Below are 27,425 nucleotides of genomic sequence, written 5' to 3' on the forward strand. Positions count from 1 at the left end.
TACAAAAATCTCTGCCAGTGCCTAGCAATCTTCTCCCTTGCTTCCCTTAGCATCCCAGGATAGGCCCTGGGATTTATCCACCTCAATGTGCTTCAAAACCTCAAACACCTCCTCCTTTGTATGATAAACTCCAGGATATCGCTGTTCCCTCCCTTGAACTCACTAGCTTCCATGACCATCTCCACGGTAAATACAGACAAGAAGTATTCATTTAAGACCTTGCCCATTTCCCGTGGCTCCACACACAGATTACCACACTGATCCTTAAGGGGACCTACTCGCTCCCTAGCTACCCTTTTACTCAGAATATACTTACGGAATCTTTTAGGATTCTCCTTTATCTGATCTGCCAGGGAAATCTCATGGCCCCTTTTCACCCTCCTAATTTCCTTCTTAAGTGTACTCCTACATTCCCTCTACTCCTCGAGGGACTCACTTGATCCCAGCTGCCTATACCTGACATATGCCTCCTTCTTTGTCCTGACCAGACCCTCAATATCCCTCGTCAACCAAGGTTCCCTAAACTTGCCAGCCTTGCCCTTCCATCTAACAGGAACATGCTGGCCCTGAACTCTTCCTATCTCACTTTTAAAAAGCCTCCCACTTGCCAGACGTCCCTTTACCTGTAAACAGCCTCTCCCATTCAACTTTTGAGAGTTCCTGTCTGATGCCATCGAAATTAGCCTTCCCCCAATTTAGGACTTGAACCTGAGGACCAGTCCTATCCTTTCCCATAACTATCTTGAAGCTAATAGAGTTATGGTCACTGGTCCCAAAGTGCTTCCACACTGACACATCAACCACCTGCCCAGCCTCATTTCCCAAGAGGAGGTCGAGTGTAGCCCCTTCTCTAGTAGGACCATCCACATACTGCTTCAGAAAACTATCCTGGACACACTTAACAAATTCTTCCCCATCTGATCCCTTAGCACTATGGCAGTCCCAGTCAATATTAGAGTAGTTAAAATCACCTATTACAACCCTATAATTCCTGCACTTATCTGTGATTTCCCTACATATATGCTCCTCCAATTCCCTCTGACTATTGGGGGGCCTATAGTATAATCCCATCAAAGTGAACACTCCTTTCTTATTTCCAAGTTCTATCCATATGGCCTCGCTGGACGTTTCCGGCCACCACTTCCCCCCCCCGACAGAGCTGCCTGTCCTGCCCATCCCTCAACCACGTTTCCGTAACAGCTACATCACAATCCCATGTACCGATCCATGTTCTGAGTTCATCTGCCTGACCTGTACGGCTTCTTGCATTAAAGTAAATACAATTTAGCCTACCAGACCTTTCATGCGCCCTGTCCTGCCCCTGCCCGACTTGCCTACTGGACTTGCTTGCTTTAACCTCTACATTTGCCACAACTATCTCATCGGAGAGACTACTACTTTGGGTCCCACCCCCATGCAAGACTAGTTTAAACCCTCCCAAGTATTACTAGCAAACCTCCCTGCAAGGATATTGGTCCCCTTCCAGTTCAGATGCAACCCTTCCCTCTTGTACAGGTCACTGCTGCACCAGAAGAGATCCCAATGATCCAAGTAGCTGAAGCCCTCCCGCCTACACCAGCTCCTCAGCCATACATTCATTTGCCTTATCCTCCGATTCCTACCCTCACTAGCACGTGGCACAGGGAGTAATCCTGAGATTACAACTCGAGAGGTCCTGCTTTTTAACTTTCTGCCTAACTCCCTATATTCACTTTGCAGGACCTCATCTCTCTTCCTTCCTCTGTCACTAGTACCAATATGGGCCATGACCTCTGGTTGCTCACCCTCCCCTTTCAGAATGTCCTGCGGCCGCTCCGAGACATCCTTGACCCTAGTACCAGGAGGCAACATACCATCCTGGAGTCTCGTATGTGGCCACAGAAACGCCTATCTGCACCCCTTACGATAAAATCCCCTATCACTATAGCTCTTACACCCCTTTTCCTCCCCTCCTGTGCAGCAGAGCCCTCCGTGATGCCACGGACCTGGCTGTTGCTGCTTTCCCCTGGGAGGTCATCCCCCCACCAATCCCCCCCCCCATCAAAAACAGTATCCAAAGCGGTATATCTGTTTGAGAGGGGGATGGCCACAGGGGACTCCTGCACTCCCTGCCTGCGCCGACTACTCTGTCTAGTGGTCACCCATCCCTTTTCTGCCTGTGCAGCCATTACCTGCGGTGTGACCACCTCACTAACGTGTTATCCACGATGTCCTCAGCATCGCGGATGCTCCACAGTGAATCCATCCTCAGCTCCAGCTCTGTACTGCGGGTAGCCAGTAGCTGTATGCAGGTGATGGGCATTAACTGGGGATTCACTTGTGCCTCTGTAAATAGAGGCAGACAAACTATGGCTGCTGTAGTTTGGAGGTGTATGCTTGTAATATGTAGCACTATAAATAAATGCTTATTAAAAAAAAGTGTATAAAGATTGGCTCCAGTTCTAGCATTCACCAACTGGCTTTCTGGATTAAAATGGTGGCTGAGGATGGTTACTTAAAAGGTGAAGGTTGGAAACCAAGAAAAAAAATTGAGACAGAAAACTACAATCCTTGCAGCCATTGTAGAAAACAGCAGAAAGCAAGTGTAAATTGGCAGGGTTTTGATCACATTCCAATGTTTACAGAGACTGAACCATATGATCAGTGGAAGAATGAAGAGGATATATGGACACGGTTTATGTCCCCATCAAAAAAGGAAACAAGGCATGGTCTTGGCGTTGTCACTTCCTACAAGTAGTCAAATCAGAAGTAGAGTATGTTGTGAGATAGATACCCGTCAGTTGGATAGTGAAGAAGGTATGGACCTTCTACTAGAGTTCTTGGATGAAATCTACAGGAAAGATGATCTGTTAAATGGCTGTGAGGTATGGTCAAATTTTGATAGATTTCGGAAAACAGATGGTCATTCCATGGAAGAATACATCACAGACTTTAACAGATTGAATAAAAGATTGACAAAATTCAAATTGGGGATCACTACTAGTACTTAAATTGCTGGATTGTGCTAACTGTCTCACATGCACAGATTACTGGTTCTAACTTGCGTTTGCTTCCCAGAGAGGGAGACAGAACCCTTTGCATTACAATGCTGCGGCCTTGAAAAAATTCCTGGGGAAAGTCTTTGCCTTCAGCCTTCATGGAAGGAATGGAACATTCCATGGTAAGAAGAAATGGGGACTCAATGACTGAAACATTTAGAAATATGGCAGATACTGGACATGGACATCAATACAATGGAAGTATTAGAGATAGGTAGAATGAGGATAAAAGCATATTTAGCACATCTGGCTATTACAGCAGAAGACAGAACTGAAACAGCAATAATAGGGGAATGAATCCAAAGAATGCCCAGGGAACAGTTAATAGGTGGTTCAAGCGTAACTCAAGGTATTATGTGATGAACTGCCCAAAGTGGAGAGGCAGGTTCCTCAAGATAACACATGAAGAGAATTCTGAGGAACAGGATAAGATAATGATGCACCCATACAAAGTATATTCGTAACCAGGAGTTTTAGGCTTGTGATGAATGTGTTAGTTGCAGATTCCTTTAACTGTACAGTACTAGATAGTGCTTGCACTTCAACAGTATGTGGAACAGACTAGTGAAAATGTTATCTTGATTCACGAAGTAGTGAGGATCAATGCAAGGTTAAGGAATATAAAAGTACTACTTTAGGTTTGGTGATGATGACACATTGACATCACTAAAGAGAGTTGGAATTCCATGTAAAATAGCGAGAGTAAACTATTTTATAAATACCTATGACAGTCCTATGCTGTTGAGTAAACCCTCTATGAAAAAGGCAAAAACTCGACATGGAGCATGATAAGGCAATTACTTTTGGAAAGTCAGTGAATCAGCAGTTTTATATAGACCGTGATTTAACTGTTAGTTCATGTTTAATTTTTGTAAGTTTTAGTCTGAGTGTTAAAGTAAAATTTATAAAAGTGAACTCCTCTCAGTTTGTTTTTTTTTCCTTCTAAATTGGGGTCAGTTGGTGGATTAGATTATTTTGGTTTGTGATCTCCACGGGGATCATAACAAAATCATAAAGGAGAACTTTCAGGCATCTTCGTGATGCATGCAAAATTTGAGAAATGCGCAAATAAGATTACAGTAGAATTTAAAATTGGGAGTTGAGCTTGTGGGGCCTTTAAATACGTTGGTTTAAATATTAAGCAGAGTAGGTCTTGAATAAATTTAAATCAATAATCCTATTCAGAAAGTGTTACTCCCATCCCGGTTAATCATGTTCGGTCTTCATAGAAAGATGAGTTATATTTAAAGAGACAGAGCAAATGTGAGGCTGGATTGGTCAGTTGAACTGGTTGGGCACTCAGCCTATACCAGATGCTAGTTTTGATGTATTGGAGTTAAGTACTATAATAAAACACCCTAAAGTTGAGAATGTCATAAGGGCAAATAAAACATAATGAAAATTACATCTGGAGAAATACATACTTAAGCTCCCATCCTTAGCTGCCCCAAAGAATATGAAATTAGTCTTTTTTAGTGATTCTTCACATACTAATCTTTATGATGGATGTTCTAGTGCAGCTGGTATCATAATATTTCTTATGGATGAGAATGGGAAATGTCCTTTAGCTTGGGAAGCTAAGAAAATAAAAAGGGTTGTTAAAGGTACTTTGGCTGCTGAAACACTGGCTCTTGTGGAAGCAGTGGATGCGGGATTGTATTTGTTGAACATTTTAAGTGAGATTCTATGTAATGGGTGTACTCAAAGTAGTATACCCATTGAATGCTAAGTAGATGATAGTTTAGTGTGGGATAATGTACACTGCACAAAACATGAGAAAAGTTTATGGATTCAACTTGCTGGTTTGAAACAAATGTTGGAAAGGAAATTACTAAAATAAATGGGTGGATGCAAGTCATCAACTATCTGTTTTACAAAATGAAGTGCATGTACAAATAATTTGTCAGGGGCCCTAGAAGAGGGGTGTCTCATAATGTAATGCTTTTCACAGATTATGGAGACTTTTGATTTGGTTGCACATATATACTCCAAATTTTATTTAAAGAGATAGAAGGAAATCGATTAATCATACATTAATTGTGTTTATTTGCATAAATGCGATAGGCATTAACTGGGGATTCACATGTGCCCCTATAAAATAGACAGACTAAAACTGGGGTTAGGTGGTATATGCTTATAATGTTGAATTCTGTAAATAAATGCTTATAGTGTGTAAAGATTGGCTCCAGTTCTACCCTTTACAACCAACTTTCTGGAATATAACATACTGTGCCCTTAAAAGGCAGATTTGAATTTCCAGCTCTCTGGATCCTGATTTACCTAAACATTCATTTCTGCTATCCAGCATGTAACACTGAAAAACTGATGCATCAAAACAATGAATTACTCAGCCTACAGTAATTTTCAAATAAAAGTCTGCTCCACAAATCATGTTTTCTTGGCTTGAAGCCGGTACAGCTCACAAGGTTTAGGATGTGCCCTGAAAACATTTCCTATAGATTATCATGTATATGTATTACACAGTTTATGGAGAAGAACAAATGAATCAATATCCATTTTTAAATTTATACCACTCCTTCCATAGATACACTAAAATTAGCCAGTCATCTCCATAAAATGAAAGCACACAACCTAATCCAAAGCAATGACCATGTCACATCCTTCAGACATGCATCTTTTAGATTATTTTCATGAAACTATGAATTCAGAAATATTGAAGAAATTTATAATCTTTTCACAGTGACAGAAGAAATAACATATTAGTTTGTAAAAAATAAATAATTTTCTACAAAAGTGTTTTTGGGCATTAATCAAACATTCCTGAACAGTCTACAATTGTTATATTCATGCCATACATTAAACATTTCACTTTGCTATGGAGCACAGTAAATTCAGTGAAAAGTTTATTATATCTATAAATGTACACACACCATACTCGTGCTGGTTAGTTTTATGGAAGCATGCAACAGTTAGAAGCTTTTCAGTGTTTAGCTTGAACAGGGAAACTTCCAGTAAATATAGACAAAATTCAATACCTTGAGAAAAAAAACAAAAATTACCATGCATAGATTCACGCTAAGCCCATTTACCTTATTAACTCTGGACTTTGAATATCTTGTGAATGCTTATTATGATAACCATTACTACCATTTTCCAAACTGTGACAAAAAGATGATGGAATATGTATGGTGTTTGGGGGGGGGGGGGGTGGGGGGTGGGGTGGGTGGTGGTGGTGCAGGTGGGTGGTGGCGGGGAAGACTTGGGATTTCAATACAGATTGTTTTAAAAACTGCATGAAGTAAAATGGAAAATGAAATAGGTCTGTACTGCTACAATTATTTCACATTCATCTCAAAACAAAGGAATTATACTTCTTCCATCTCTGGATCTGCAATGTTATCCTACACTAAAAGGTATCCAAATAGACACTAAATACACTGCATTAAAGCATACAGAGGGCTATTTTATAATAAAAGGCAATTAATATGCTTATATGCAGCTTAATCTATTTCAGTAGCAAAAATAATACAAAGCAGTTATGCAAATAATTAAAGTACATTTCAGAATATTTTTGTTCAATTTCTTTCACGATTGTGCTCGTTAAGTGTTACACATTTTAGTGCCATTCAAATTTCTTTAAATATACTTCTGCCCAGGTTTTGCATAACACCACAAGTATAATTTGGTTTACAACCTACTACCTTGTCCGACTTACAAGCTAACCCCAAAGGTGCATCAGTATGAAAAAAATTCTTACATTTTCATGGGAATATTCTCAACACTACAGAAATACAAGAAATAGGAATATTGTTAATATGCATGGAATATATTAAGGCAGTGTTTATATTTTGCTGAGGACAATATCAATGTGCAAATATTATGTGGCAATAAACCAGTGGCATTAAGTCTACTCAGTTTAACATTTAATGTCAAGTTTATTACAGAAAAAAAAGGTAGAATAGAAATAAAAATTGAAAATACAAAGATGTGACAACACTTTTCCAAATGCAATGTGCATCAGACCCCAACTAAAAGTAGCAATGATTGCCTGAAAAAAAGCAGAACTGAAAGAAAGTGGAAAGGGTATCAATGGTTATCACAAAGTAAAATGCCAAGTCCCTGAGACAGAGGAACTGTAGAGAAGAAAAGGAATATATAGGATTTAGAGTGTAATAATTAGTAATTCAATCATTCAAATTAGCTCTATACATTATTTACAAAGACAGCATATGAAACATTAGGAGAAACACAAGACCATAAAGAATCAGCGGGAGAATACAATGTCTAGAAAGACCACATTTTTTATCCAACACAAGGAAAAAAATCTTTAGTCCAAAACAAAAAATACAAATGAAAAGAAAAACTCAATCATTGGCTGTCCCCGGACAATTATGTTTGGCCTATGTTAACCAATTTATGAAACTAGCACAAACAACAACCAATATCAAAGGAGAACAGCTGCTCAAATTTAGTTCCTTCAGTTCAATCTGTTGTGAAATTGTAATTTGGAGAAAGGATTTTGTTTCTTGTACAAGGGAAAGGTGTGCTTTGTGGATTTTCCTCCAGACCTGCCATTCATTCAATTCCAGGCCGAAATCATGAATTATCTGCAAAATCAGTTTTATTTAGAAATGCTACAAATGCAGAAAGGCCAATATTTTCAGAACAATTCCCAATTATAAATTGGAGTTAACAATTCCTTGTGTTTTGAAAACATACAAAATAACTATAGGAACATTAGGAAATTAGAAACTTTTTTTAAAAATCTACTCACTCATCATATACATCCTCTGTATCCATCCGCCGATAGAATTTGGCTAGTTTCACAGCAATTATAATATTTGGAATTAAAAATACTGTACAGCATCCAAGGCTAAACCAAAAACCATTCTAAAGAAACAATGAGGAAAGAAAATATAGAAAACCAGTCATTCCTCGGTTGTCAAAAGCAAAATCAAATATTACTCGAAGAAAAGCAGCATACATCACACAATTAATGGAAATATTTTACCAGGGAATCCACTATAAAACCACACAGTATCATCTCAGCTGTATCCACCGCATTAGCAATCGGTTTACAGACTGCAACCTCATTGTTCATCTGCAAAATTAAAGAGAACATATTTTATGCCTTGAACATATGAACATACGAATTAGGAACAGAAGTAGACCACTCGGCTCCTCGAGCCTGCTCCGCCATTCAATAAGATCATGGCTGATCTGACTGTAACCTCAACTCCACATTCCTGCCTACCCCCAAAAACCTTTCACCCCCTTGCTTATCAAGAATCTATCTACCTATGGGAGACCAGAGACAGAGCGAGAGAAAGAGGAGCACCGTGGGAGCGGAGGATGAAAAAGCGCAGCAAAAGCCCAGAGTTGGAGACTGGAGAGGGAGTGAGGGAGTGAGGGAGAGAGGAGCGTGGTGGAAGCAGAGGTTTAAAAAGCATGCCAAAAGCCCAGAGTCGGAGACAGAGACAGAGCGAGAGGGGAGCACGGCAGGAGCGGAGCAGGGAAAAATCGAAAAGTGACAGAGTGATGTCACAGTCAACAGAGAGAGCAGGGAAACAGAGAGCCGCTAGGGTGAGTACACAGGTAAGCTTTTAATTTAACTGAAATCAAACATAGCATCAAACACCACAGGCAAGCAGGTAGGTGACTGATTTGGGAAGAAGCTACCTGTTTGTTGAGTATCTGGTAAGTGATTAAGGTCCATTCTAATCCTAATATCTAAAAGAGTAAAGGAACTAGTGGTAAGCTTAATAAAATATATAAAAAAAGTAAAAATAATTGAATAATTAAGTAGTTAATTAAAACACATTAAGGATGGCAGGACAGGTGATGTGTCATGGCTGCAGCATGTGGGAGCTCCTGGATGCCAGTGTGATCCAGGGCAAATACATTTGCACTAAGAGCTTCGGCTCAGAGTCATTGAACTGGAGGCCGAGCTGCAGACACTGCAACACATCAGGGAGGGGGAAAGTTACCTGGACATTTTATACCAGGAGGCGGTCACACCCCTTAGTACAGGGTCTTCAGATTTGGTCAGTGGTCAGGGACAGGAGAGTGTGGCTGCAGCTGAGGCAGGTAAGGGGACCCAGAGGGCAGGAGTCTCAGCCTTTGCAATCGTCCAACAGGTTTGTGGTTCTTTCAGCTTGGGGGAGCAGGGTGGATGAGCAACCTGACCATGGCACCATGGTACAGGAAGCCATTCAAGTGGAGGGAGAAAAAAGGAATGTAGTGGTAGTAAGGGACAGTATAGTTAGAGGGATTGACACTGTTCTCTGCAGCAAAGAGCGAGAGTCCAGACGGCTGTGTTGCCTGCCTGGTACCAGGGTTCGTGACATCTGCACAGGGCTGGAGAGGAACGTACAGTGGGAGGGGGAGGATCTAGTAATTGTGGTCCAGGTAGGTACCGACGACATAGGCAGGACAAGGAAAGAAGTTCTGCATCAAAAACAAGAAATGCTGGAGTCACTCAGCAGGTCTGGCAGCATCTGTGGAAAGAGAAGCAGAGTTAACGTTTCGGGTCAGTGAAGTTCTGCATAGTCAGTATAGGGAACTAGGCACCAAATTAAGAAGCAGAACCTCAAAGGCAATAATCTCTGGATTATTACCAGAGCCATGTGCAAACTGGCATAGGGCAAATAAGATTAGGGAAATTAATGTGCGGCTTAAAGACTAGTGTGGTAGAAGTGGGTTCCGGTTCATGGGGCACTGGCACCAGTACTGGGGAAAGTGGGGGCTGTATCGTTGGAACAGTCTGCACCTGAACTGTGCTGGGCTCAGTGTTCTAGTGAGCCGCGTAACTAGGGAAGTAGAGAAGGTTTTAAACTGAATAGTGGGGGCAAGGGATCACATTTGGGAAGACATGGTAAATCAAGGAGTAGAGACAAGGTAAGAGAAAAAGATATTAATATGGGAAATGATAAACAGACTGTGACAGGAAGGGATAGAGCGTACATATCTAAGAGTAAATCAACAGATAAGGCCAGAGGTTACAAAAATAATTAAAAAGGACAAAACTAAAGGTTCTGTATCTGAATGCATGTAGCATTCAAAACAAAACAGATGAACTGAGAGCGCAAATAGAAATAGATAAGTATGATCTGATAGCCATTACAGAGACATGGCTGTAGGACGACATAGATTGGGACCGGAATATTGAAGGGTACATGGCATTTAGGAAGGACAGGAAGCTAGGAAAAGGTGGAGGGGTAGCTCTGTTAATTAATGATGGTATTAGCGCAATAGAGAGAGATGACCTAAGTTCAGGAGACCAGGATGTAGAAGCAGTTTGGGTAGAGATGAGAAATCAAAGGCAAGAAGTCACTTCTGGGAGTGGTGTACAGGCAACCATGCTGTAGGACAGGGTATAAAGGAAGAAATAATGGCAGCTTGTCAGAAAGGTACAGCGATAATTATGGGGGATTTTTAATCTACATATAGACTGGAAAAATCAGATGGGCAGAAGTAGCCTAGATGAGGAGTACATAGAATGTTTTCGGGATAATTGGTAGGAACAATATGCTCTGGAGCCAAAGAACAGGCTATACTGGACCTGGTATTGTGCAATGAGATAAGATTAATTAATGATCTCCTAGTTAAGGTGCCCCTGGGTAGCAATTATCATAACATGACTGAATTTTACATTCAGTTTAAGGGAGAGAAGAGTGGGTCCAAGACTAGCATTTTAAACTTAAATAAGGGCATTTATGAGGACATGAAAGCAGAGCTAACTAAAGTGAACTGGCAAATTAGGTTAAGGGATAGGTCAATAGAGATGCATGGGCAGATATTTAAGGGGATATTTCAGAATACACAAAATAGATACATTTCAACAAGAAAGAAAAATTCCAAGGGTAGGATCCGCCATCCGTGGTTAACTAAAACAGTTAAAGATAGTATCAAACTTAAAGAAAAATCTTATAATTGTGCAAAGATGGGAGGCAGGTCAGAAGATTAGACAGAATATAAAAAACAGCAAAGAATGACTAAAAGATTGATAAGGAAGGTAAAATTAGAGTACGACAGAAAGCTGGCTAGAAATATAAAGAAAGAACGAAAGAGTTCGATAGATATTTAAAAAGAAAAGTTAACAAAGTAAGCATTGGTCCTATATAAAAAGTGAGCCTGGGGAATTAATAATGGATAATAAGGAGATGGCAGATGAATTGAACAGATATTTTGCATCGGTCTTCACTATTGAGCATACAAGTAACATTCCCCCAGTATTAGCTGTAAGTCAGGAAATGGAAGGGAGGGAGGAACTCAAGAATATTACAATCACCAGGGAGGTGGTACTGAACAAATTGTTGAAGCTACAGGCTGACAAGTCCCCCAGGTCCTGATGGGACTTCATCCTAAGTTGTTAAAAGAAGTGGCTTGTGAGATAGTCGATGCATTTGTTTTAATTTTCCAAAATTCCCTAGATTCGGGGAAGGTTCTGATAGATTGGAAAATAGCAAATGCACCCTTTATTCAAAAAGGGAGGGAGACAGAAAGCAGGAAACTACAGGCCAGTTAGCTTAGCATCTGTCTTAGGGAAAAACCATTATTAAAGACATTATAGCAGGGCATTTAGAGAAATTCAAGGTAATCAGGCAGAGTCAACATGGTTTTGTGAAAGGGAAATGTATTGAAATTCTTTGAGGGAGTTACATGTGCTGTGGATAAAGGGGAACCAGTGGATTTAATGTACTTAGATTTCCAGAAGGCATTTGATAAAGAGCCACATCAAAGGTTATTGCAGAAAATAAAAGCTCATGGTGTAGGGGCTAACATATTGGCATGGATAGAAGATTGGCCAGCTAACAGGAAACAGAGAGTAGGCATAAATGGTTCATTTTCTGGTTGGCAAGATGTAACAAGTGGTCTGCACACGGATCTGTGCTGGGGCCTCAACTTTTTACATTTTATATAAATGATTTAGATGAAGGGACCAAAGGTATGGTTGCTAAATTTGCTGATGACACAAAGATAGGTAGGAAAGTAACTTGTGAAAAGGACATAAGGGGGCTACAAAAGCATATAGATAGGTTGTGAGTAGGCAAAGACCTGGCAAACGGAGTATAATGTGGGAAAGTGGGAAATTGTCACTTTGGCAGGAAGAATAAAAAAGCATGTTATCTAAATGGTGAGAGATTGTAGAGCTCTGAGATGCAGAAGGATATGGGTGTCCTTGTGCATGAATCGCAAAAGGTTATTATGCAGATAATTAGGAAAGCTAATAGAATGTTATCGTTTATTGCGAGGGGAATTGAATACAAAAGTAGAGCGGTTATGCTTCAGCGATACTGGTCTCCTTATTTAAGGAAGGATGCAAATGCGTTGGAGGCAATACAGAGAAGGTTTACTACATGAATACCTGGAATGGGCAGGCTGTCTTACGAGGAAAGATTGGACAGGCTAGGCTTGTATCCGCTGGAGTTTAGAAGGGTAAGAGGTGACTTGATTGAAACATACAAGATCCTGAGGGGTCTTGACAGGGTGGATGTGAAAAGGATGTTTCCCCTTGTGGGAGAATCTAGAACTCGGTGTCACTGTGTAAAAATAAGGGGTCGACCATTTAAAACAGAGATGAGGAGAAATTGTTTCTCAGACGGTCGTGAGTCTTTGAAATTCTCTTCCTCAAAAGGCAGTGGAAGCAGAGTCTTTGAATATTTTTAAGGCAGAGGTAGATAAATTCTTGATAAGCAAGGGGGTGGAAGATTATCAGGGGTAGGTAGAAATGTGGAGTAATCAGTTCAGCCATGAACTTATTGAAAGGTAGAGCAGGCTGGAAGGGCCGAGTGGACTACCCCTGCTCCTAATTCGTATGTTTGTATGTTTATATGTACTCTGCCTTAAAAATATTCAAAGACTCTGGTTCCACTGTCTTTTGGAGGAAGAGAGTTGCAGAAACTCTCAACCCTCAGAGAAAAGATTTCTCATCTGTGTCTTCTGGAAATCTAAGTACAGTACATCCTCCAGTTCCCCTTTCTCCATGGCACATGTTACTTCTTCGAAGAACTCCAATAAATTAGTTAAACATGACTTCCCTTTCATAAAACCATGTTGGCTCTGCCTGATTACCTTGAAGTTTTCTAAATGCCCTGCTATAACTTCTTTAATGAAGGTAAAGAATCCTACTTATCCTAATTTTGAAAAATGATCACTATTTAATGTTAATTAATTTGACCTTTTTTGTGTAAATAAGCTGACTCATTACGGGGTGTTGCAAAGTAACCTATATACCTGCTCCGTGATTGGAAAAGGACGGGAGGGGAAGGAAGAGAAAGACATACACCATTTTGGACACATTCTTTCTTCATTGCTGAGTCAAAATCCTGGAACACCCTACCTAACAGCACCATTGGAGCACCTTCACTAAGATTAAACATTTAACCCTACTAAAGAACTTCTGTAGTATAGTGTACTTGAAATATAGGGCACTATATAAATGATGGCAAGGTAGAGGGATTGTGGGAAATTATGTAAAGCTGGAAGAAGCTCATTGCAGCTGAAGCTAAAGGTCCTTGAAAACTGAGACTGTGTACTGTCTATCAGGAATGCAGAGGCCTCTCTCAAGTAGATAAGAGACCACAGTATCTAGAAACATTGAGATAAGGAGAAAATAAGACCATGGTGAATACTAAGGGCATTACATAATTATTTAAGGTTGGTAGCAGCCACATGACCAAATACATGATTGGTCAAGAAAAGCATGTACAGAGCATGACAGCCACGGGATGAATATGATTGGGGATGGGGATGGGTTAATCGGATAGGAGCCAGGATAAAAGAGACCCTCCCAGTCAGGTCTGTACATTGGAGAGAATCAGAAACAAGAATACAGAGAAAAGAGAAGTTCGAAGACCAAAAGCTGCAAGAGAAGATGTGCGTTCCCCATCCAGGACTAATACAGGAAGGAGATAGCTTGCGTTAAACTGTAAATCGCTGCCCAAGAATATTGCCATAGTTTGCATGAAACTTAATAAACTTTATCACAACCTCAGTAGAGACAGCTAACTTTAAAACAAAAGATATGAACTTTCCAATGGCTGATAAAAGAATCACACGACAAGATTTCATGTTTTAAGACTTTTACCATAACAAAGGAACTAAAAATCAATATTAACTGAACAGTAAAATAAAAGCAAAATACTGCTGATTCTGGAAATCAAATAATAACAGTGTTGGAAATACTCTGCAGGTCAGGCAGCATCTGTGGAGAGAGAAGCAGAGTTAACGTTTTAGACCTGTGACCTTTCATCAGAACTAGCAAAGGTTAGAAAATTAGGCTTTAAACAAGTGAAGGGGGGGAGGCGGTTTCGTGGGGAAGAGAACAAAAGGGAAGGTGTGTGATAGAGCAGATTAAAAAACAAAGCTGTGATGGGACAAAGACAAAGAGCATGTTAATGCTTGTGGTGAAAGACAAAGCATTAATCCAGAGAGTGTTCGTGGCAGAGTAATGAGCAACTCTGTCCAGATGAAAAAACAGGCACATGGTTAAAAAAAAAATAGAAAAAAGGACAGTCATGCTCTGAAATTGTTGAACTCGAAGTTGAGTCAGTGAGGCTAGAGGGAAGATTGGACAGGCTAGGCTTGTATCCACTGGAATTTAGAAGAGTAAGAGAAGACTTGATTGAAACATATAAGATCCTGAGGGGTCTTGACAGGGTGGATGTGGAAAGGATGTTTTCTCTTGTGGGCGAATCTAGAACTGGAGGTCACAGTTTAAAAATAAAGGGGTCATCCCTTTAAGACAGAGATGAGGAGAAATTTTTTCAGAGGTTCATGAGTCTTTGGAATTCTCTTCCTCAAAAGGCAGTGGAAGCAGACGCTCTGAATATTTTTAAGGCAGAGATGGATAGATTCCTGATAAGCAAGGGGGTTGAAGGTTATCGGCGGTAGGTGGAAATGTGGAGTCATCAGTTCAGCCATGAACTTATTGAATGGTGGAGCAGGCTCGAAGGGCTGAGTGGCCTACTCCTGCTCCTAATTTGTATGTTCGTATGCTATAGGGTGCCGAATCGACAGATCAGGTGCTGCTCCTCAAGCATGATTTGATGTTCACTGGAACACTGCAGCAGGCCAAGGACAGAAGTGTGGGCATGGGAGCGGGGTAGTAGTTGAAATGGCAAGCAGAGGGAACGATCCCTTCGGAATGCTGACAGGGGAAGGGAAGATGTGTTTGGTAGTGGCATCACGCTGGAGGTGGCAGAAATGGTGGAGGATGTGGAGGCTGGTGGGGTGGAAAGTGAGGACAAGTGGAACCCTGTCGCAGTTTGGGGAGGAAGGGCAAGGGATGAGGGCAGAAGTTCCCTCTGCAACAACCTGGTCCACTCCTCCATCTCCCCCGACACCTTGTCCCCTTTCCATGCAATCGCAGGAGGTGTAATCCCTGCCCTTTTACTCCTCTCTCTCCTCACCATCCAAGGCCTCAAACACTCCTTCCAGGTGAAACAGCAATTTACTTGTACTTCCTTCAATTTAGTATACTGTACTCGCTGCTCACAATGTCGTCGCCTCTACATTGGGGATACCAAACGTGGATTGGGTGACTGCTTTGCAGAACACCTCCGCTCAGTCTGAAAGCATGATGCCGTACTTTTTCATTTCATCTTCATTTCAGAGCATGATGGACCCCGTTTTTATCTTTAGCTATTTTTTTCTTTTTACTTTGTTTATTTTATTGCATCATTCATTTTTTTTTAATCATGTGCCTACTCGCTGCTTTTTTTTGTCATATTTGTGCTTTGGGCCAGGTTGTTCTACTTTTCTGTCAATTAACACTCTCTCTGCACTAATGCTTTGTCTTTCAGCACACCGTTAACATACCGTTTGCCTTTGCTCCATGACCTTCTGGTCAATTATTCTCTTGTAATCTTGTCCTATCAACACCTTCTCTTTAGTTATCTCTTGCACCACCCCTGCTTTATTTGCTTAAAACGTATTACATTTCTAGCCTCTGCCAGTTCTGATGAAGGGTCACTGACCTGAAATGGTAACTCTGCTTATCTCTCCACAGATGCTGCCAGACTTGAGTACTTCTAGTATTTCTAGTTTTTATTTCAGATTTCCAGCATCTGCAGAACTTTCCTTTTATTATCCTGAGTTTCTGGTTTCTTGCCATGCGGGCCGCCATTTTCTTGACTCACCACATAATTCTGACCATAGTAAAATCACCTGAGCCTGCCTTTGTTTCGAGGTGTTAAAAATTGCAATGCAAATCCAATGAGCAGAGGAGAAGCCGGGCCTGCTACGTTCAGGATCCCTCAGCAGAAAAGCCAGGCCTGCTACGTTCAGGATCCCTCAGCTGAAAAGCCGGGCCTGCTATGTTCAGGATCCCTCAGCTGAAAAGCCGGGCCTGCTACGTTCAGGATCCCTCAGCTGAAAAGCCGGGCCTGCTACGTTCAGGATCCCTCAGTAGAAGCCAGGCTTGCTACGGTCAGGATTCCTCAGTAGAAAACAGGGCCTGCTACATTCAGGATCCCTCAGCAGAAGCTGAGCCTGTGTCTTTCAGGAACCCTCAGTAGAGGCCAGGCCTGCTACATTCAGGATCCCTCAGGAGAAAAGCCAGGCCTGCTACGTTCAGGATCCCTCAGCAGAAAATACAGGCCTGCTACGCTCAGGTTCCCTCAGTAAAAGAATGGGCCTGCTATGTTCAGGATCCCTCAGTAGAAAAGCCGGGCCTGCTACATTCAGGATCCCTCAGTCACGGCGCTGCAACCACCAACAAAAGGCAAGCTTTTTATTAATTTTTTTTTAAAATGCTCCTGAGGTGACAGTAGGAGCAGCACTGCTTCCCTGATTTTACAGTACTGCTGAACAACACATCACAGTGCTGTTCATCAACACCACCACACCACCACCACCCCCACCCCCACCCCCTCTCGCCCCAACCTCCACACCCCTTTGCAATTCCACTCCCCACCCTTCGGACCACTGCCGGCAAGCCGTGCAGACCAACATTCACCTGTATTGTAGGTGAGCTTCCCATCAAGGCACAACAGGTACTAGTAGTTTGCCCAGATGATTTTAGTGAGGTCCAAGGCCCAATTTATGGCTAACCGCCTGTCTCCTGGTTCGGATGCACACTCTGTACATTACTCTCATTTCAAGTTCAAAGACAGGCCTAAATGAATTTCTGCCTTGGGAATTTAAAATGTTATGCTTGCGGCTGCATAGTATAGATCAGTGAGGATTGTGGGGATGGGAATGCGGAGCTTAGTATAAAACATGTTGCAGCCAGCTGAAGGAAGGGTCAGCAAAGAACCAAGTTACTTACTCACTTGGATAGTAATTACATGAGGAAAGCATAAGGAGAATATGATGGATATTTTCTAAAAACTTGCAACTATTTGTGGGTACTAGGATCTTAAAAAATGTATTCCTAGAATAGTTAATCGAAACATATGGAAGCATAAGTTATAAGTGGAAATAACAATGGAATAGATAAAAACAATAAAAGAGAGAATATCAAATGACAAAAAGAAATGAGAAAAGGCAAAAAAAATTATAGGGAGGCGAGAGAAAAAGGTCCTTATGATAAATTTGCAGAGATAATGATTTTGATTCACACAAAAACATTTCAGTATTTTCAAACATTAGGTTAGCTCATCTAACACAGTGCTATTGAGTTAAAATCACACCAAATCGACCATTAAGAGACAAAAAGCTGTCAAAGTAAATCTGGAAAGACGTGTTCAAAAGACAAACCTTACTTAAGTGCAACACAGGCATGACAATACTCACAGCATCCTTGCTCCACTCTACATATTCATAGATGTAGCCTGTTAGAGTCTTTCTATAATGAAGGATTTCCTAAGACAGAAATACATTTTAGAAAATGTCACTGGCAACTTGAAAGACAGACTTGCATTTATATAGTGCCCTTCACAACCTCAGGTCATCCCAAAGCTTTTTACAGCCAATGAAGTACTTTTGAATTGTATACTCTATTGTAATGTATGAAATTAGGCACATAAACAGATAATGCAGGGAGCTTGTTTGCATTGCATGGAGAACATTTTATATACACTGGAGATAGCATATTCTGTTATAAGGCCAAGAACACATTACCTTATTTGCAATGTCAGTGCCATTGTTGTCGATTAGGTACTGAGCTGCTTCAACAGTATTAATTACTTCTCCCACTTTTATCTGTGGAAAAGTAACAGCAGTTACGAAGAATAACATAGAAATTACAGCACAGAAACAGGCCATTCCACCCAACTGGTTTATGCCAGCGTTTATGCTGCACACAAGCCTCCTCCGACCCTTCTCCATCTTACCTTATCAGCATAATACTCTACGCCTTTCTCCCTCGTGTTTATGTAGCTTTCCCTTAAATGCATTATACTATTCACCTGACCTACTCCTATGGTAGCCAGTTCCACAATCTAACCAGTTTTGGTTAAAGAAGTTTCTCCTGACTTCCCAAATGTATTTATTAGTGAGTATCTTACATTTATGATCCCTTAGTTTTGTGTAAAGAGCATGACATTTTTAAAAGATTGATGTTCGCGCAACTTAACCATACACCATTTTCCACGAAAGGGAACAGCAGTTAACTTGCCAACCCACATTTCTACAATGCCATTCATAAACCAGGAATGAACACAAGAAAAAAGAGTAGGCCATACTGTCCCTCAAGCCTGTTCTGGATCATGGTTGATCTGATCTTGGACTCAACTCCACTTTCCTGCCTGTTTGCCATAACACTCGACTCCCCTAAAGTTCAAGAAACTGTCCATCTCAGCCTTGAATATATCCCATGACCCAGAATCCACAGCTCTCTGGGGTGTAGAATTGCAAGAGAAGAAATTTCTCCTCATCTTAGTCTTAAACAGGCGACTCCTTATTCTGAAACTATGCTCCCTAGTTCTAGATTACCCCATTAGGGGAAACATCCTCTCAGCATCTGCCCTGTCAATCCCCCTCAGAATCTTAGTGCTGGATTTTGGTAACCCGTCACCGATTTCGGCTGCGATCTCAACCGAGGAGCAGCTGTGATCTCCTGTGCGGTGGCTCATTTGAATAGCCAGGGTGGCCCAAACCCCGCCCCCCCCCCGCCCACCCCGATCACATGGAGGTCTGTCTGTCCCTGGCAATGGCTTCAGCTGCCCATGAGCAAGCACTGGTGCGTTTTCAAAGGGTAGCCAGCCCTGCCAGCTCATGTAAATGTTTCAACAAGTATGCCCCAAAAAAATACAATAAATTTCTAACGGCCCTTTCCCACCCCCCATTAACATTACTTATTTGCTGTTCCACCACCCCAACCCCCCAAAACACTTACCTTTTAAATGTGACCACCCCCACCCAGACTGCACAATGTTTAGAGTTCACCCCTTCCCACCATCCCCTCCACCCATTACGTTTATTTGATCCCTCTCTCCCCCTCGACCCACAGAAAATATTAACTCCTCCCCCCTCCCCACCAGTATCGCGCTGCCTTTCCCCAGATGGGGAATTGAAGGCGCGGGAGTGCTGGCCATCATGCCAAAGGTCACGGCGGGCCAGGAAAATTGAAGGTAAATCCATTCATTTTATTTATTTAAATTCAGGCCCCGTCACCCAGTGTCGACGGTGTCGAAAGCAGTGGCGGGTCTCTTCCGGACCCATCTTCAGGCACCCCGCACCACAGATCACGACGCCACAGGGACAAGATCCAGCCCTTATTCTTTCAGTAAGGCCACCTGTCAATCTTCTACATTTCAATGAACATAGGCCCAACCTACTCAACCCTTCCTCATATGGCAACCCCATCATCCCAGGAATAAAAATACTTAGGTCAGGCAGCATCTGTGGAGAGAGAAGCAGAGTTAACGTTTCAAGTCTGTGACCTTACATCCCTGGAATCAACCTCGTGAATCTTCTCTGAACTGTCTCCAATGCAAGCATAACCCTCTTTAAATTACGAGACTAAGGCCTGGATATTTTGTTGCCGCCCCCGTCATTGTCAGCGGCTGTAAAAGATGGCGGCCCGCACACATAGGCTTTACTCTGTGGAGCTGCTGTGATATTAAATGCGGTGGCTCATTTACATGGCTGGGGCAGACTGCTCCCTCCGATGACGTGGGAAGGGGCGAGCAGTCCGGTGTCATTGCGCAGGTGCTGAGACCATTTTAAAAGGGCTTCCAGCTCTTCAATGTAACTTAAGTTTTTAAAGAAACCTGGTTGTAAAAAGGTGAATAAAGTTATTGCGACCCTCTCCCACCCACCCTCCCCCCGACAATGACCATAAAATTTATTACTTTCCCTCTTCCGCTCCCCTCCCCCAAAATTAATAAACCAAGAACTTTATCCCTTCTCACCACCCCCTAGACCAATCAGAAAGATTTCCCAGCGCTCCCCCAGCCTGAAAAACTTACCTCCTCCATCCTCCCCACCAGCGTTCCATTGGATTTCCAGGAGTCCCAGCAACCGACCATAGAATTGGAACAAGATGGTTGATGGGAGCAGGTAAGTCATTAATTCATTACTTTACATGAATTAATGTATTTAAATTTTGCTCCTGTCGCCAAGCAGCGGGAGGGGGCGGTACAGGGGGAGTTGGGCCGCCAAGAGGGTTCGCCACCGCTGGCAAATATGGGGCCAGACCTTCCCTTCGTCAAGGCCCGTGGTGAGCCTCCCTCAGAGGCATTTTCTGGGCTCCCCCACCACGAACCCTGACGTTGCTGGAAGGGGGGGGGTTGGGGTGGGTCAGTAAACTTCAGCCCTAAAACTCTATGGAATACTCTGGGTGCAAACTCACCAACGCCCTGTACAGTTGTCGCGAGACTTCCCTACTTTTATTCTCCATTTCACTTGCAATAAAGGCTAATAATCCATTTACCTTCCTAATAACTTGCTGCACCTGCATGCTAACTTTTTATGTTGAGTGTATGAAGACACCCAGATTCCTCTGTACCGCAGCATTCTGTAGTCTCTCTCCAATTAAATAATAATTTGCTTTTCTATTCTTCCTACCAAAGTGGATAACCTCACATTTTCCCACATTACACTGCCAAATTTTTACCCACTCACAATCTATCTATATCCCTTTGCAGACTGTGTCCTCCTCATAACTTGCTTTCCTACCTTTGTATCATTAGCAAATTTGGCTACAATACACTCGCTCCCTTCACCGAAGTTATTAATATAGATTGTAAATAGTTGAAGCCCCAGCACTGATCCCTGTGGCATTCCACTAGTTGTAGTTTGCCAACCTGAAAATGACCAATTTATGCAGAGTCTCTGTTTTCTGTTAGTTAGCCAATCCATGCTAATATATTACTCCCAACACCGTGAGTTCTTATCTTGTTTAGTAACCTTTTACGTAGCAACTTATTGAACACCTTTTGGAAATCCAAATATACTACATCTACTGGTTCCTTTTAATCCACCCTACTCGTTACATCCTCAAAGAATTCTAATAAATTTGTTAAACATGATTTTCCTTTCATAAAGCCACATTGACTTTGCTTGATTGTCTTATGACTTCCTTAATAATAATGACAGATGTTAGGCTAACTGGCCTATAGTTTCCTGCTTTCTGTCTCCCTCTTTTTGTGAATAGGGGCATTACATTTGCAGTTTTCCAATCTGCTAGGACCTTTCCTGAAACTAAGGAATTTTGGAAGCCTACAACCAATGCATCCACTATCTCTGCAGACTTTTCTTTTACGATCTTAGGATGCAGGTCATCAGGTCCAGGGGACTTGTCAGCCTTTAATCTCATTAGTTTGCTTCATACCTTTTCACTAGTGATAATTGTTTTAAGTTCCTCCCTCACTTTGACACCAGATTTTCCACTATTGGTGTCCACCGCGAAGTCAGATATAAAATATTGTTCAATGTCTCTGCCATTTCCTTGTCTCCCATTATTAATTCTCCAGTCTCATCCTCTAAAAGCCAACATTTACGTTAGTTACTCTCTTCCTTTTTATCTACTTGTAGAAGCTCTTACTGTCTGTTTTTATATTTCCCAGAGTCAGTCATTTACAGCACAGGAGGCCATACAGCCCATTAAGTCCATGCCTGCTCGCCACAGAGCTATTTAGTCAGTCCCATTTCCCTACACGATCCCCGTAGCCATGCGAGTCTATGTCCTTCAAGTGGCCATCCAATTTCCTTTTGAAATCATTGATCGTCTCTGCTTCCACCACCCTCATGGGCAGCAAGTTCCATGTTATTACCATCTGCTGCGTAAAAAAAGTGCTTCCTCATATTCCCCCAGCATCTCTTGCCCAAAACCTTCAATTTGTGTCCCTTAGTCCTTGTACAATTAGTTAATGGCAACAGTTTTTTCTTGTCTAACTTATCTCAGCCTGTCATAATCTTGTACACTTCTATTAATACTCCCCTCAATCATCTTTGTTCTAAGGAGATCACCAGTTTTTTTCAACCTAATCTTGTAACTAAAATCCCCCATCCCTGGAATCATTCTGGTAAATCTCCTCTGCACCTTCTCAAGGACCCGCACATCCTTCCTGAGGTGTGGTGACCAAAACCGGACGTAATACTCCAGTTGGGGCCTAACCAGAATTTTATAAAGGTTCAGCATAACTTCCCTGCTATTGTAGTCAATGCCTCTATTGACGAAGTCCAAGATCCAATATACTTTACAAAGCACTTCTCAATATGTCCTGCCACCTTCAAAGACTGATGCACATGCACCCACAAGTCCCTCTGTTCCTGCACATTCTTTAGAACTTTGCCTTAAATTACATATTGCCTCTCCCTATTCCTTCTACCAAAATGCATCACCTCACACTTGTCAGTATTAAATTCCAGTTGCCAGCTTTCTGCTAGCCTATATCATGTTGCAGGCAATTTATATCATCTTCACTGTTTGCCATACCTCCAGGTTTGGTGTCATCGACAAATTTTGATATTCTACTCTGTATTCCAAGATCCAAGTCACATATGTATATAGTAAAAAAAAAAGGAGTGGTCCCAGCACTGACCCTTGGCGTACACTACTGTTTACCATCCTTCCGTCTGAAAAACAACCATTTAGTATGACTCAAATAAAAACAAGAAATGCTGGAAATACTCAGCAGGTCTGGCAGCATCTTTGGAGAGAGAAGCAGAGTTAACGTTTCAGGTCAGATTTCCAGCATCTGCAGTATTTTGTTTTCAATTAGTATGACTTGCTGTGTTCTGTTCTTAAGCCAATTATTCATCCAATTGGACACTGACCCTCGTATTCCATGAGCTGGTTTACTCCCTCCTTTATTTGTCATCCTTTGTTGGTTTCTAAAATTTTCTCAACATTCTGACCTACCACTAAACTTTATTTTTTGTTCTTGGGTTGTGGTTGTCACTGGCATTTATTGACCATCACTAATTGCCCTTGGGTAAGCCACATTTTTGAACTGCTGTAGACAATGTCATGTATTACACTCACTGTGCTGTTAGGAAGGGAGTTCCAGTATATTGACCAGCAACAGTGAAGTAACAACGCTATAGTTCCAAGTCAGGATCGTGAGTGTCTTGAAGGGCAACTTACAGATGGTAGTATTCCCATGCTTCTGCCTCCCTTGTCCTTCTAGATGGTAGAGGCTGTGGGTTTGGAAGGTGCTGTCAAAGGAGCTTTGGCAAGTTGCTGCAGTACATCTTGTAGATGGTACACACTGCTGCCACTGTGCATCAGTGGTGGAAGGAGTGAATGTTTAACGTTGTTGAAGGAACTTTGCATGTCAAATGTGTGGGCACTAAAACCTTGTTGCTGCATTGTTGTGGCCTGTGGAGTAGTGGGCCGAGAATAAAGAGTGCACTCCTCCTGCTTCAGTCATAACACTTGCTATTTCTTATCTCCACCCAAACTGATTCTACGTCTCTATCTTCTGAGCCAAGATAATTTCTCATGAATGTACTGATCTCATAGTTTGTTAACAGAGGCACTCCACCTCCTTTTCCTTTCTGTCTATCCTTCGAAATGTCAATCACCCTGAATATTCAGTTCCTATCCTTAGTCACCTTGCAACCGCGCCTCTAACAGCTGTCAGATCATACACTTATTTCTATTTGCACCAGCAATTCATCTATCTTATGAATACTGCATGCATTTAGGTAAAGAGCCTTTAATTTTGTCTATTTTTTTTTTTTAAACATATTTTTCCATTCTCTGAACCTATTTGCTGGTGCACTTTTATGTTTGTACGCTCTGTCCCTTCCTATCACATTCTTTTTACCATCACTCATATCGTTACCTTGCACTATTGCCTTGCCCTTGAATTTTCTAAATTCTCCCTCACTTGAACTCTCCCCCCACTACTTTTTAATATAAAGCCCCATCTATAGCTCTAATTATTCAATTTGCCAGGACACTGGATGCAGCTCAGTTCAAGTGCCAGTGACCCATGAATTGAAACCTATTTCTCCCACACTATCTTTGAGCCATACATTCAACTCTCTGATCTTATTGACCCAATGCCAGTTTGCTTGTGACTCAGGGAGTAAACATTGTTTATTACCTTTGCAGTTCTGCTCTTTAATTTTGCCTCTAGCTGCTCATACTTCCTCAGCAGGATCTCTTTCTTAGTCCTACCTCTGTCGTTGGTACCCATGTGGACCTTGACTACTGGATCTTTTCCCTCCCACTCCAAGTTCCTCTCCAGCCCCGAGGAAATGTCCTTAACCCTGGCATTAGGCAGGCAACACAACCTTCGGGACACTCACTCTCAGCTGCAGAGAACAGTATCCATCACCCTAACCATAAAATCACCTACCATACTACATTCCTTTTAACTCCCCCAATTTGCCCCCATAGCACAGTGCTGTAGTCAGTTTATACATCCTCCCTGCAGTCCTTTCTTTCATCCACACAGGCTGAAAGAACCTCAGACCTGTTGAGCAAGTGCAAGAGGCTCCTCCAATGCTACCTTCTGTATCCTCATACTTGCCTCACTGATAGTCACACCCTCCTGTCCCTGACCATGGAACAAATCTGAAGTATTTATCCTAAGGGGTGTAACTGCCTCCTGCAACAAAGGATACTTTCTCCCTCCCTGATGCATCGCAATGTCCAAAGCCTGGACTCCAGCTCATCCACTCGGAGCTGAAATTCCTCGAGCTGTAGACACTTACCGCAGATGTGGTTGCTGAGGATCACACTAGTGTCCACCAGCTCCCACATGGTACAGCTGCAATACATCATCTGCCCTGCCATCTCTATAGTATTTTGTTTAACTAATTATGTTTTCAAGTTTGGAAACATCGCTCAATGGTCTCTATTTATAGTTTTTAATCCAGTTAATAACCTTGGCTAACTTATTAAATTTAGTTGAATGTTTAGGTATGCGGGCAGCCATAAAGACGGGGCTAAAGTGTGGCGAGTCGAAGAGACTTAGTAGTTGGCAGGAAAAAAGACAGAGGCGCAAGGGGAGAGCCAACTGTGTAACAGCCCCGACAAACAAATTTCTCTGCAGCACCTGTGGAAGAGCCTGTCTCTCTAGAATTGGCCTTTATAGCCACTCCAGGCGCTGCTTCACAAACCACTGACCACCTCCAGGCGCGTATCCATTGTCTCTCGAGATAAGGAGGCCAAAGAAAGAACGAACTGTAACTTAGCCCACAGTCCTAATTTGACCCTATTTGTTTGTATTTATTTTTTACATATCAAACAGCACCTCTTATCCCCACCTCACTGAATTCCTACACTCACTAAATTCCCTTGCACTCTGGTGAAATCTGCACTCAGGTAAAGGTGCTCTGTGCTAATACCCAATATTAATTAACTTATTGTTGTATTTGCTCCAAATGAAATTTTTAATTTCTTAACTCTAGTTTAAACCAAATCCCTAGTTTAGATAGAAAGAGAAAATGCTCATCAACCAATCACTTACCTGCTTTCCTGTGACATCATACTTCGATTTTATTTTTTCAAACTCGATTCGACTGCTAAGTACATCTTATCCAAAAACTTTCCCTCTCTACATCCAACTACCTTCCTCAACAACAGGTATACCGTTTTGGATACTGTTGCGGGGGACGACTTACCAGGGGTAAGCAATGGGGTACAGGTCTCTGGCACAGAGTCTGTCCCTGTTGCTCAGAAGGGAAAGGGGAAGAGGAGCAGAGCATTAGTCATTGGGGACTCCATAGTTAGGGGAACAGATAGGAGGTTCTGTGGGAACGAGAGAGACTCACGGTTGGTGTGTTGCCTCCCAGGTGCCAGGGTTCGTGATGTCTCGGATCGTGTTTTTGGGATCCTTAAGGGGGAGGGGGAGCAGCCCCAAGTCGTGGTCCACATAGGCACCAACGACATAGGTAGGAAGAGAGATGGGGATTTAAGGCAGAAATTCAGGGAGCTAGGGTGGAAGCTTAGAGCGAGAACAAACAGAGTTGTTATCTCTGGGTTGTTGCCCGTGCCACGTGATAGCGAAGCGAGGAATAGGGAGAGAGAGGAGTTGAACACGTGGCTGCAGGGATGGTGTAGGAGGGAGGGTTTTGGTTTCCTGGATAACTGGGGCTCTTTCTGGGGTAGGTGGGACCTCTACAAACAGGATGGTCTTCACTTGAACCAGAGGGGTACCAATATCCTGGGGGGGGAGATTTGCTAGTGCTCTTCGGGGGGGTTTAAACTAATTCAGCAGGGGAATGGGAACCAAAATTGTAGTTCCAGTGTACAGGATGTTGAGAGTAGTGAGGTCAGGGATAAGGTTACAAGGACGCAAGAGGGCACTGGCAAGCAAGAACTTGGTTTAAAGTGTGTCTACTTCAACGCCAGGAGCATCCGGAATAAGGTGGGTGAGCTTGCAGCATGGGTTGGTACCTGGGATCTCGATGTTGTGGCCATTTCGGAGACATGGGTAGAGCAGCGGCAGGAATGGATGTTGCAGGTTCCGGGATTTAGATGTTTCAGTAAGAACAGAGAAGATGGTAAGAGAGGGGGGGGTGTGGCTTTGTTAATCAAGGAGGGTATTACAGCGGCAGAAAGGACGTTTGAGGACTCGTCTCCTGAGGTAGTATGGGCCGAGGTTAGAAACAGGAGAGGAGAGGTCACCCTGTTGGGAGTTTTCTATAGACCTCCGAATCGTTCCAGAGATGTAGAGGAAAGGATAGCGAAGATGATTCTCAACAGGAGCGGGAGTAACAGGGTAGTTGTTATGGGGGACTTTAACTTTCCAAATATTGGCTGGAAATACTATAGTTCGAGTACTTTAGATGGGTCAGTTTTTGTCCAGTGCGTGCAGGAGGGTTTTCTGACACAGTATGTAGACAGGCCAACCAGGGGCGATGCCACATTGGATTTGGTACTGGGTAATGAACCCGGCCAGGTGTTAGATTTAGATGTAGGTGAGCACTTTGGTGATAGTGATCACAATTCAGTTAGGTTTACCTTAGCGATGGGCAGGGACAGGTATATACCGCAGGGCAAGAATTATAGCTGGGGGAAAGGAAATTATGATGCGATTAGGCAAGATTTAGGATGTGTAGGATGGGGAAGGAAAC

At 42.3% G+C, this 27,425-nt stretch overlaps 1 protein-coding gene across 1 annotated transcript in view; it reads right to left on the reverse strand.

The window, feature by feature from the left end:
• LOC137361876 (prominin-1-A-like) overlaps positions 1-27,425 on the reverse strand; it is a 92,605-nt gene that overhangs the window by 16,374 nt on the left and 48,806 nt on the right. Inside the window, exons 16-20 of the mRNA XM_068026477.1 lie at positions 18,066-18,146; positions 17,739-17,807; positions 8,011-8,100; positions 7,774-7,889; positions 6,757-6,780 (exon numbers count right to left, since the gene is read on the reverse strand). Of these exons, the coding sequence (XP_067882578.1) occupies positions 6,757-6,780; positions 7,774-7,889; positions 8,011-8,100; positions 17,739-17,807; positions 18,066-18,146 (380 nt within the window). The remainder of the gene's footprint in view (positions 1-6,756; positions 6,781-7,773; positions 7,890-8,010; positions 8,101-17,738; positions 17,808-18,065; positions 18,147-27,425) is intronic.

Source organism: Heterodontus francisci, unplaced genomic scaffold (genome assembly GCF_036365525.1).
Source record: "Heterodontus francisci isolate sHetFra1 unplaced genomic scaffold, sHetFra1.hap1 HAP1_SCAFFOLD_927, whole genome shotgun sequence".
In the NCBI taxonomy this organism is placed as follows: domain Eukaryota; kingdom Metazoa; phylum Chordata; class Chondrichthyes; order Heterodontiformes; family Heterodontidae; genus Heterodontus; species Heterodontus francisci.